The sequence below is a fragment of the Myodes glareolus genome, chromosome 22, assembly GCF_982192425.1.
Source record: "Myodes glareolus chromosome 22, mMyoGla1.1, whole genome shotgun sequence".
Taxonomy (NCBI): Eukaryota; Metazoa; Chordata; class Mammalia; order Rodentia; family Cricetidae; genus Myodes; species Myodes glareolus.
Genome location: NC_142047.1, coordinates 8721565 through 8733783, shown reverse-complemented (window position 1 = coordinate 8733783; position 12219 = coordinate 8721565). Strand labels below are relative to the sequence as shown.

The 12219-nt window shown below is 47.4% G+C and overlaps 1 protein-coding gene and 1 long non-coding RNA gene across 2 annotated transcripts in view; one reads left to right on the top strand and one right to left on the bottom strand.

Annotated features, from left to right (window-relative positions):
- Positions 1-11585, bottom strand: part of Frem3 (FRAS1 related extracellular matrix 3) — a 49456-nt gene extending 37871 nt beyond the window's left edge. The window contains 8 exon segments of the mRNA XM_087900623.1: positions 9257-9865; positions 9867-10014; positions 10017-10949; positions 10952-11080; positions 11083-11283; positions 11286-11446; positions 11448-11494; positions 11496-11585. Of these exon segments, the coding sequence (XP_087756749.1) occupies positions 9257-9865; positions 9867-10014; positions 10017-10949; positions 10952-11080; positions 11083-11283; positions 11286-11446; positions 11448-11494; positions 11496-11585 (2318 nt within the window).
- On the top strand, positions 3741-6602 carry LOC148118403 (uncharacterized). The gene is made up of 2 exons (XR_015735956.1): positions 3741-5993; positions 6266-6602. It is a non-coding gene; the product is annotated as an uncharacterized LOC148118403 (long non-coding RNA).
- Positions 11586-12219: the final 634 nt, after the last annotated feature.

The window sequence follows — 12219 nt, the reverse complement described above, 5'->3', positions numbered from 1 at the left end:
GGGCATCACTCACCCCTCCCCCGAAAATAGTAGGTGTTGCTTGCTAATAAAAAACATTATAGGGAATCCATTTACCTGTTTTGGAGTGTGATGAAAATTCTGTAAGCATCTGAAAGAAAACCTCCAGGGCAGGGAAGCTGCAAACCTCAGCCTGGAGGAGAGAAGAAAGAACAAAGTCGTTTTCCTTCTGTAAGCTGGCACACGGGCACAGAGGCCAGTTGTTGGGTGGCAGGTAGCCACATGACAGAGGGGAGACTTTTTTAAAGAGAAATAGTAGAGTCGTTCAAAGCACCTGAAGCAGGCTTGGTTCTGGTCAGCACCCCATAGAAAAGACAGAAGCGAAGACCAGGGAATAGCTACACTTTCCTGAGTTAGGAGTCAAGACTCAGGTAAACACCATGGAGCTCAGCTCGAAGGTGTGCTGGGGGTGGCGACTCTGGGAAGGAAGGTATATTATCTCATTAAGGGCTGGTTTTTCCTCCCACCTCTGCCATGGCTTAAGGTGATCCTGCCTCCCTGAGGTCCTTAGCCAGGTGACTGACCCTGTCTGCCTGGAATGCTGGGATGCCATCTCCACCTACAAAGATTCCATTTTCTTGACCAGAAGGAGTCTTCCCTTAATGGACAAGAAAATCATGTATAATATTTTTACTTTTTTGAAAAGGGGTTTCTCCTATTAACTGTTTGTTAAAGCATGTTGATTTTCTCATACCAAGATTTTCTTAGGTTCACGCTGACTTTCTGTTGTTGCTTTTGGAAATTCAGAATTTAAAATGAACTTTAGTGACAAAATGAGTGGTATCTTATTTTATAAAGACAGAGAGAGCTGGAGACCAGTGTGATCTGATTCTTATCTTCTAAAGACAGAGAGAGTTGGTGACCAGTGTGATCTGATTTGTATTTTATAAAGACAGAGAGAGCTGGAGACCAGTGTGATTATGACTCTTATTTTATAAGGACAGAGAGCGCTGGTGACCAATGTGATCTGATTCTGTCCTGTTGAAGAACACATTATCCCAATTCTCCTTTGCTTGGGTATCTGAGCCCACTGTGTTATTAAAGGCTCCTTCTGAAGCGTGCACAAGAAGAATAACGTGCTTAGTTATGTTAGCCAATGTTATTGAGCCAAACTGGCCGTGGTGCACTCACACATTCTCTTTCTAAACTGCCTTTTCCTAATAACAGGAGTGACCTCTGTAAAGTATTTATTTATTTATTTTAAATTTTTATTTAAATCTAACTTTATTTCATGCACATTGGTATAATGATGTCAGATTCTCTTGAATTGGAGATACAGACAGCTGCAAGATGCCATGTGGGTGCTGGGAATTGAACCCAGGTCCTCTGGAGGAGCAGTCAGTGCTCTTAACCACTGAGCCATCTCACCAGCCCCCTCTGTAAAGTATTTATGCAAGAAAATATAAAAAGTAAAAAGCAATAAAATAATTTATGATCCGCTATTGCTATTATAAGCTAATTTTTACTATCAATGTATATACTGCAGACATTTCCCCCTGCTTCAACACACACAGAGAACTACACACACACATTCACACACACACCACACTTCCCTGCCTACCACATACCCCCCACCTATCCCCTCTTCTCCACACCCCAATACCACACTCTCATGCAGATACACAGTGTACACATAGATCCTTCTCCTCACACCTGTCCCATACACATAGGTACCCCTCCATTCTCCGGACATACACACAGAAACACTTCCCACAAACACACACACCTCCATTCCTTCCTCTCACTGCTCCCACATCACACACACTGAACCACACACATAGACATATGCCACAAATCCTAACTCCCCTCTACAGAGACACATATACACCATACATACACAGAAAAGTACATACATGACACACATACACAGACACACGCTCATGTAATCTTCTTTGTGTCATTGCATACTGCTTTTGGCCACTTTTATTTAATGGCACATTGTGAACCTCTTTCCACATTCATAAATGTAGATTTATTATGACATCAATGGCCATAGAATGTTTCACATGTAGTCTTATTACAGCTATGCTTTCCTTGACTTGACAAGGAGCCATAGAAACAGAAGAAACATTTTATCTCACCACTGTGTTGCCCCTAACATACTTATGATTTTGAATTTTTTCAAATATAATTTTAGTTGAAATAGAATTATATCAATTTCCTCCTTCCCTCTCTGGAACCTCTTCCATGTTCGTCCACCCAAGCTGACAATCTCTTTCTCTTTGATTATTATTGCTACGTCCTCCCACACGCATACACACAACTCCGTGAAAATAATGACCTAGGGAGAAGGAGGATAAATAAATGTGCCTAACAGTATGTTTAATTGACAAGTTCAGAATTTGAGAAATCTGAAGTGCATTCTCTCTTCCACTGACTTTCTTGGCAATCTTGAATGTAATGAAGCTTACCTCAGTATTACAAAAAAGACTGAGGGCTGGGAATACAGCTCAGTGGCAGAGTGCTTGCCTCGCTAGTGTAAGGCACTGTGGTGGTTTGGATGAGAATGGCTCCCACAGACTCTTAGATGTGAACGCTTTGGTCACCAGGGCGTGGTCCTGTTTGAAAGGATTAGGAGGTGTGGCGTTGTTGGAGGAAGTGTGTCACTGGGGTTGGTTGGACTTTGAGGTTTCAAAAGCCCACGCCAAACCCAGAGTCTTTCTTTTTTCCTGCTGCCATCAGAACTGGATGCAGAACACTTAGCTACTTCTCCAGCCATGTCTACCTGCATGCCGGCATGTTCCTCCCCACCATGATGATCATGGACTAAACCTCTGAACTGTAAGCCACTCCAGTTAAATGCTTTCTCTTATAAGAGTGGCTGTGGTCACGGTGTCTCTTCACACCAATAGGACACTGACTAAGACAGCCTTAGTTCAGTTTTCAAAATCAAACAACAAAAAGCTCCCTCTCCTCCATCTTGGGAGCACTTACTATTCAAGGATCTGGGTTTGGTTCCAAGAGCCCACATTGGACAGCTTGCAACCATCTGTGTGTCCAGTTTCAGGGAGCTGGCACTCTCTTCATGCCTCTTTGGGTACCTGCATGTATGTGGTACATGTATATTCAGTAGGCACACATATAAATAGATCTTTAATTAAAAGAGGAGACTGAGAGTTTACAGTGAAATGATCTGATGTCAAGTCCTTTAAACTAGAAACTGTTGGGACACACAAATCTTATTATCAAGTTTTTTTCATTAAATTGCTGCTTAAACACTATACAAGTAGCATTTATTTATAACTGCGTGGGAGGCCCACTTATACACAGTGGGCAACTGATAAATGCTGGGCCTCCAACCACATTTTGATGTCTGTTGCTTCCTTCACTGAGCTGTAACAGAGCCAGGCACAGTTGATTATGAAACCAAGAATTGGACAGGCAAAGTGGCCATTCAGCAGGCAGTGCCAACACCCAGACCGACACACCCATACTTCCTGTTCCTCCTGTGCCCTCCTCTAACAACTATGAGAAGCAGGATACAGTGACAGAGTGAGAATCTGAGTACTATACACAGTGGCCAATTAAACAGTCTGTTGGGTTTAGCTAAGACCCTAATTAATAAAGGAGAGGGGGCCTGAAGTGGCCTTGCCCTGTAGTCAGACTGATGATTATCTCTTAAAAATCACCATAGAACCTTTGCCCAACAACAGATAGAAACAGAAGCAGAGACCTACATCGGAGCACCAGACTAAGCTCCCAAGGTCCAGTTGTGTAGGGAGCCACCTGGAGGCACAGGTGGTCCTGCAGTTTGGAGGTAGCCACGTGGGGCTGAGCACCCTTGCCTGCACCCTTGCTTGCACATGCTCAGACCAGCAGAATGGCATTAACCAATCAGGACAGCGTTCAAGCCGCTCCACCGTTTAAAAGCAGCTGCCTCGGGGCCCAACGCTCTCTCTCTAAGCTTTCTCTCGTCCCTGCTCTATCTTCCCTTCCCCCAATTTTCCTCAAGGGAATGCTCCAAATAAAGATGTGACCAGAGAAGGAATTCTCGTTTTTGGTGGCGTTCATTCCTGCTGGTCAGGATGGCCCCCCGCAACTGGTGCTCGAAACCCCGGGACGCTGAGGGACCCTGACAACTACGCCGGGGGACCCTGAGAAGGAAGCGCCCAGCAACGTGCTGAAAGCCCGGGAGAAAAAGCTGAAATCAGACACCAGGACAGAGAGCCGTGAATTTCAGAACTCTGAGAACGTGGAGCGGTGAGTGACGTCAGTTGAATTCCTCCAGAAAGGGGAGGAAAAAGAATTTCAAAGGATAGGCCTAAAAAGAAAAGAAAATACAAAAAAAATCAAAGTTAAGGTATCTGAAAGAAGGTACAGAAAGCAACGGGGAAGAAAAATCCCTTAAGTTCAGTGCAGGAGGAGTGTGAACAGCAGCAAAAAAAAGTGAGGTAACTAAGGCGGGACTATGAGGACGATGGGGTACGGGAGACCGCGGCTTCCGCTCCCTCTCCGTCCACCTGCGTACTCGCTGTTAGAGACTCGGAGGCAACAGTCTCGTAGGGAGGCGAGTTGATCGTGTTCTAAGACTGCCTTCCCTATTCTTAAAGAGCCACAGAGCTTTTGGAGGTGATTTTCGCCTAATTTTGATAAGAGAGCTCAGTCTCTGGCTCTCACGTAGAGAAAACTTGAACTTTGTTTGAGGAAGTAGCCGGGCGGTGGTGGCGCACGCCTTTAATCCCAGCACTCGGGAGGCAGAGGCGGAAGCTGCGTGGCAGCGCCGCTAAAGACCTAAAGACGGAGAGGGGCCAAACTCTGAACTGTGTTTCCATAGCAACATGGGCGGGCGGAGATGAGTTCCCAGAGAACGGGGCTCCGCGCGCGGGCAGACCGGGCAGGAGAAGCCCCCCCACGGGTGGGCGGATGCCCCCCTCGCCGGAGCTTGGCGGTGCGAATTCAATGCCTGAGGTGAGGCTGAGGTACAGTTCGCAGTTACGGGATAAACGGCGAGCCGCGCACAGCCCGGGGCAGAGCCATGCCTTTGGGCCATGCGGAGCGCGCCACGGTGGGCTGCGCCTTCAGAGGCGGAGCTGTGGCTGCTGCCGCCGCCCTCAGCCAAGGTCGCCAAAAAAAAAAAATTCAGTCAGATAAAAACATTTGTCGCCAAAAATTCAGTCAGATAAAAACATTTATCCCCCAAACAACGTCCCTTTGTCAGCAGGAAGTAGTCAGATCGATGATTGCCGACGTCCATTCTCCCTCAAAGAACTGGTCGTGATTATCATAATAAAGGCGTGTCTACCTGGTTACCGTATCCTAGGTAACAAAGAAAGGCGGACCTATACCTAGAGGTTTTTTTTCACCTGAATAGGGGAGCTGGAGAGATGGCTCAGAGGTTAAGAGCACTGCCTGCCCTTCCAAAGGTCCTGAGTTCAATTCCCAGTGACAACTGCTTTGGTTTTTAGACATAAGAGGGGGACTACACTACCAGTGACAGCTTCCCCCAGAGAAAGGATTTCTCTTGCATTCTTTACATTTAATTTTTAATTCAAAATTTTGCTGGTACAGGCAAACAAGATTTGCTCTTTGAAACGGAGACATGCAAGTCTCTAAGTTCAAAACCAGCCTACTTCCAGTACTGATTGTGCTGAATTTTTACACTGAGAGTTTTTAATACTCTTAAATGTTAATTTGGGAGGAGAGTTTTGTTTATGTTTTTCTAGGAATGCTGACATACATCTGGATGCCAGCGAGACCGACCAGAGAGTAAAGAAGAAGATGACCCAGTGGATGCTGAGTGTCCTGCTGTGGAAGATTCGTGCGGAGGCAGCAGTGATGACCCTCTGGGCAGTGTCAAGAGCAGCTGTTTCACACCATCGACTTGAGCAACACCCTGTTCAACCTCTTATCTCTTACTCTATTTTGCCTTTTCCTTCCTTAGGAATGGGTGGGAGCAGAGATATCCTTGGCATGCTGTGTCTAGGTGGAAGTGCTGTATGTCTTTGATTGGTGTGCTACCTGCTAGCCCAAGTGAGGTGGGACAAGGTCTTTGTGACACAGGCCTTGGCAGTCTTGGTATGTGTATCCTCACTCCAAGTTTGGCTCTCAGCTTCAAAAGAGCTCATAGGCAATTAGCCATGCATAGCCTTAATACCCTCTAGGGACCAGATAATCCCACGGCATTGAGGAAGGTATGCATAGGCGGAGGGTGTGCAGACACAGCCCTAGCACTCCCAGGGTAGTGTCCCATTGCACGGGAAGGGTGTGTCTTGTTTTTCTTTTCTTTAATCGGTCCACACATCATGAGGTGGGGACCAGATTGAAGAATAGTTTTGCCTTATTGCTCTTATTAACAAGAGAAGAGGGAGATGTAGGGAGCCACCTGGAGGCACAGGTGGTCCTGCAGTTTGGAGGTAGCCACGTGGGGCTGAGCACCCTTGCCTGCACCCTTGCCTGCACATGCTCAGACCAGCAGAATGGCATTAACCAATCAGGACAGCGTTCAAGCCGCTCCACCGTTTAAAAGCAGCTGCCTCGGGGCCCAACGCTCTCTCTCTAAGCTTTCTCTCGTCCCTGCTCTATCTTCCCTTCCCCCAATTTTCCTCAAGGGAATGCTCCAAATAAAGATGTGACCAGAGAAGGAATTCTCGTTTTTGGTGGCGTTCATTCCTGCTGGTCAGGATGGCCCCCCGCACAGTTGAAGAGTAGAAGGAATGAGAATATGAGCAAAGACCATGAAGGATTCTTCCGCTGAAACAGTTTACTTAAGCTAATGGGAGCTCACCAACTCCAGCTGGACTGGGAAGGAACAAGCATAGGACCAAACTCTGGATGTGACTGACAATTGTATGGCTGGGGAAGACTGAGGGGCCTCTGGCAGTGGCACCAGGATTTACCCCTACTGCTTGTACTGGCCTTTTGGGATCCTATTCTCTTTGGATGGATACCTTGCTCAGCCTAGATGTAGTAGGAGGGCCTTGGACCTTCCACAAAGCAAAGTGCCTTACCCTCTCTTAGTTTTAGAGGGAAGTAGGGTGGGAGGGTGTGTGGAGGAAATGGGAATTTGGATTGTTTTTTTTTAAATCTAATGAATAAAAAAATAAAATAAACAGTCTGCTGGGTTTAAAGGCTGATCGTATATAGTAAAGTCATCTAGTTACAGATTTTGAGGACTAAATTGCTAATCTTTTTTTTTCAGTTAGAGAAAGAAAAATACAAACTTTGATCTCTGCACAAATAATTGTAAAGACAGGATTTACTGAGTGAGGCATGCTTCTAAGTGTCTTACATGGGTCGATTCCCTTCATACCTGTGGCTGGTGTAGTGTGTTCCTCCTGCCGCCTACATCTCGACTGGAGTCCGTGAATGTAGTGTGTATCACACAGCCGTTTTCTTAAGTGAAGGCTGCTGGGATGGGGTGTTGTTCTGGATCAAACATGTCAGTGCCCAGTCAGTACGAAGGTGGCAGGAGGCTACCTCAGGCTGTGCAGAGGGAAGAGTGGGCAACTTCTGGAGGCAGGGCCAAGTGAGGAAGTATGTGTTCCCCTATGGATCTTCACCAGGAAATTCAGCCTTCACAGAACCTTGACTATGGACAGCAAGAACGTTTTCCACTTCTACCCACCTGAGCGGGTGGGTTGCAGGGGGGTTGTTAAAGCCACTGCATTTAGGATTAGTTACCCCAATTTTTCCACAGAGTTCTCACTTTAAGTAAACTGCTTAAGCTGTCTGTGTCTCTCAGTCAATTTTTTTTTCCTTCGAGAAGATGTGAACCAGGAGACTTATCCCAAGCTTCCATAATCCTTCTCCCGTGGGATGGTGGGAAGTGTGTCACCAGACACTTCTGCACCCAAACTGCTGAAATGACAGAACCAACACCTTCCACTAGTGTGCTGGAAAAGGAAAATATTAACAATTCAGGCTGTGACTTTTAGTCAACTTTCTGTTTGGAATTCTAAAAAAATTATTTACTTTTATTTTGTATTTTATGAGCATTGGTGTTTCACCTGTATGTATGTATGCCTGTGTGAGGGTGTTGGGTCCCGGGAACTGTAGTTATGGACAGCTGTGAGCTGCCATGTGGATGCTGGAAAGTGAACCGAGATCCTTTGGAAGACCAATCAGGGCTCTTAACCACCGAGTCATCTCTCCAGTTCCTGGAACTTTTTTTAAAGTGGGAAATTGAAGGTCTTTTTATTTTTTATTTATGTGGATGTATATGTGTCAGTGTACGTGTCTAGTGATGTATGTGTGTCTAACGAGGTATGGGTTCCCAGAAGCTGGAGTTCCAGTTAGCTGCGAGCTGCCTGATGTGAGTGTTGGGAATTGAAGTCACATCCTCTGCAAGATCAACACATGTTTTAACTACTGAGCCATTCCTCTGGCCCACAGTGGGAATATTTTAAAGGGAAAATGATAAAGTTGGCTCCTGTGGAGATACAGACTACATTTTTAAAAAACTATCAAATAAACAGTGTTTAAAGGGAACTCTTTAGCAGCTGTTAGAGTCACCAACAGACATAGACTTTAGGCCTATGCTTGGTACTCAGCAGGCAACAGGACGATCTATTGAAAATAAAAAGGGCACATAAATATGTAGTTAGCTTATGGCTACACATAGATGTGAACCAGCATAGTCCATCTGTTTTGGTGTCTGCACTTGATTGTTCGTGTGGCTTTAACTGGTAAGGTGCGCCTTTCGTGGCCCAGGAAGGGCACCTCGGAGCTTGTTCTCTGTCCTCTGTGCATGGTCTCAGTTTTGTGGATGCCTGGCACTTTAGAGTCTTAGCTTTAGAACAGGGTTTTGATTCTGTCTCACTGTGACTCTGACTTTGGTTCTGTCTCACTGGCTCACTGTGACTCTGACTTTGAGCAAGTTCTTCAGCCCCAGTGTTTTTATCTTAAGGCAGTGTTGTGCTGTTTCCTGTTGAACTTACAGGGATTACAAATCCTGATTTATACAGGTGCCGCCTGAGGAAAAGAAAGACACACACACACACACACACACACACACACACACACCCAAAACAAGACAAAACAACAAAAACCTAAACCAAACCAACCAACAAAACACTGTCTCTCAGAATCATTATAGAATTACCTTGCTTCTGGTGCTGCCTACAGACCACAGTGCCAGAATCAGAGGACATCTTCTTTTCAAAAGCAGAAGGGAAAATGTTGACTATAGCCCATGTAGCTGGCAGTGGTGGTGTATGCTTTTAATCCCAGTTCCGGAGGCAGAGGCAAGGGGATCTCTGAGAGTTCAAGGCCAGCTTGGTCTATCCAAGTTCCAGGATACCAGGAATAGACAGAGAATGTACCTGGCGCAGCATTGCCCGCAGTATCTCCCACCTGGTAGGTGAATTGCACAACCCGAGGGATAATGCCCAGATTCTTCTGTGGGGGTTGATAAGCAATTTTTTGATGATTGACTTGGGCCTGGGTGAAATGAATAATAAGTGTATTTGGTGAATCAGTGAGCACGATTTCTCCAGCCTGGACTTGGTGGCTGCTGTCAGTGTCAGTTGGTGGTGTCAGTAGGGGGTACCACAGGTTCTGCTCGTCTGAATTCTGGTCAACGTACTGAGCAAGTGAGCTGGTATCCTTGCACCGCCATTTTTGGGTAGTTCCTGGCCACAGCTGAGGACTTAGTTCCTCGGCAGACTGAATGGTGATGGTGAAGAAGTGCTGGTCGGAGAGGCTTGGTGCATCAGGGTCGTCTTGCACATGGAAAGCCAGATGGGCTACTATAGGTCAAGGGCTGCATGGTCCAGGATGGGAGAAGAAAGGTCTCCCTTCCATTATGTCTTTCTGCAGCCACTCCGTCACTACCTTCTCATAAAGTTCCTCCTCCTCCACACAGAGCCAGTCCCTCTGCAGAAGGTTCAGAGGGGCTTCAGCCTGAGCTCTGGCTTAAGGTGTAGGAACCAGGGGTTGGATCCCCACTCCTCTCTTTCTGTTTTCCTTCCAGATGCTGGTCTTCCAACTCAAAGAGCATAGTTGAGTCCTCAAAGTCAACATCTGTGGCACTCAGGGCAAAGGGGGATATCTGGACTATTTGCCCTCAGTCACCGAGAGTTCCTCTATTGGTGATGATGTTGGTGGCTCATCGTTGACAGACACAACGATGATGGGGAAGAGGAAATCCCCCTGATGGTGTCCATCCTCCAGCCTGAAGACGACCTTGTCGCTGTAAGAGTCACTGCCGCCATGCTGGTACACCACTCGCCCTGCACTTAGGTCTGCTGGTGTGAAGTACTTACACCCCACAGGTGCCCCAAGCACCACCAGCTGTCCATGCTGCAAACCTCTGACTGCGGTTATTCTTATTTCTTCTGAATTATTTTGATCAGTGACCTGAAGACTTCGGCTGTTGGACAGGGCCCTTGCTTGGCCTTGAAAAACCAGAAGTCCTCCATTGTCGCTAGTCATAGACGCTAGAGCGTTCAGAGACTTCATCACCACCATGAAGGCAAAAGAATCAGAGGCGTTACCATCTTCACCCACCATCTGGAGTTCCAGCTGGAAGATGCGGTCCCCTTCTGAGCTCCCTGGAGGGGGTCGATGGACAATTTTCAGTTCCTGCAGCTCCTTCTGGGTGAAGGAGACTGGAAGGCCCAGGGAGTCCTCTGTGTTCATCGCATAGCCCTGCCTACTGTGGTGAACAGGTTGGGCCTCAGGGCCATTGAGAATGGTGAAGACTAGATCGTCCTCAGGATCTGATTCGCGGTCTTCTGCAGCCAGCTCATCAGGCGTCAGGACTGTTAGTCGGGACTGATCAACTTCCACCGTCATTAGAGCCGTAAAACTGGGCCTGGGCGCTGCGCTCCTGGCTACCTTCTGCATTCTTACTTGAAGCTGGAAGTACTCCTGGGCCAGCACCTCTACTGACCCAGTTCCTTGGGACTCTGGTCCTAGTAGTTCTACTACCATGGGCACATAGTCCCTGCTGGGTGAGAATAGCGTGGCGGTGTGCTGGTAGTGGCACCCCAGACAAGATGACCCCTGGAGAGAGAGGCCCCAGCAACGTCCACCAAGTTCCCATACTTGTGGGGTGGTCCGCCAGGGTGAGGGAGCAAGGCGAGCCTGCACCTACTCCTGGAGGCAAAGTCTTGCATTCTCTGTCAATGGCATGACTGCAGCCTCGCTCCTTAAACAACTTCAAAGGCTTGTTGTTGCGTATCACCAGCTGGAGCTTGGAGAAGATCACGTTCACATTCAGCGTGAAAGGCAGTACCAGCTTTCGGCGCTGGGCTGGGGGAACGGAAGTGAGTGTACTGTGACCTGGTGGGGAGAGCGCGCCTTGGAGCCACTGAATGTTCACTCTGCCACCTCGCATTGGTCCCCTGGCCACACTTTAATATCCAAGTCACGCAGTGGGTCGAGCCAAACCTAGGGGCCCTGAGGCACCTTCAACCCAGGGTTGGCGATCAGGATGCAAGGGTTCCGGTGGTTACCACCGTGAAGTGCCCCCCTCCCCGCCCCCCAGAGGGAGGTAGAGCTCCCAGTCGGATGCGTTCCCACTCAAGACTTGTCCCCCTCAGTGTGCAATAAGTCAGAAGCAGGCAGGCAAGAGCCACTACCAGCTGCGGAGACATCCCAGGAGAGTGCAGAGAATCCCCAGGCATGGTCCCTGACGGAATTCTGGAGTTCAGATACCGAGATAATGCACTGTCCAAGGGCTCCCTTAGCCCCAGGTGCAGGCTTGGAGGCAGTGATGCTCTGCGTGAGGGCGGGGAGGCTTGGGTCCCGCCAGCACCAGCGTCTACCCTAGTTATTTTAATACCTGCAGCCGCTCAAGGGTAGACAATTTTAACCCCGGGAATTGCCATCCATAAATCGAACTGTTGATCTTCTACAGTCTGCAGAGATTTTCCTTCAGCAGTAGTAACAACAGCAGCAGCTTCTACAGCCGTCACTACCACCACTTTTTGAAACAAGAATCCAGAAAGTGTTAATCTCGCCAAGGGCTAAGCTGAACCAACCTGTGGATTGTGACTCACTGGAGCTGAATGCTAGTCCACCTCATTAGCACCCAGACTTGTTCATATAGCAAAATTATAAGAGTCAGTAGATTTTAAATTATGCAATGCTACCCAACACATTCGGAAAAATTCTTTTAACTATGCATTTTTTTATGTTCAGACGTAGTTACAATTTCATTATGCAAGGATAAACAGTATGTTCCAAAAAGCTGCCTTGTGTGAAGGATGAGGGCTCATATTCAAACTTTTAAAATGGTTCTTGTTTTGAGACAGGCTC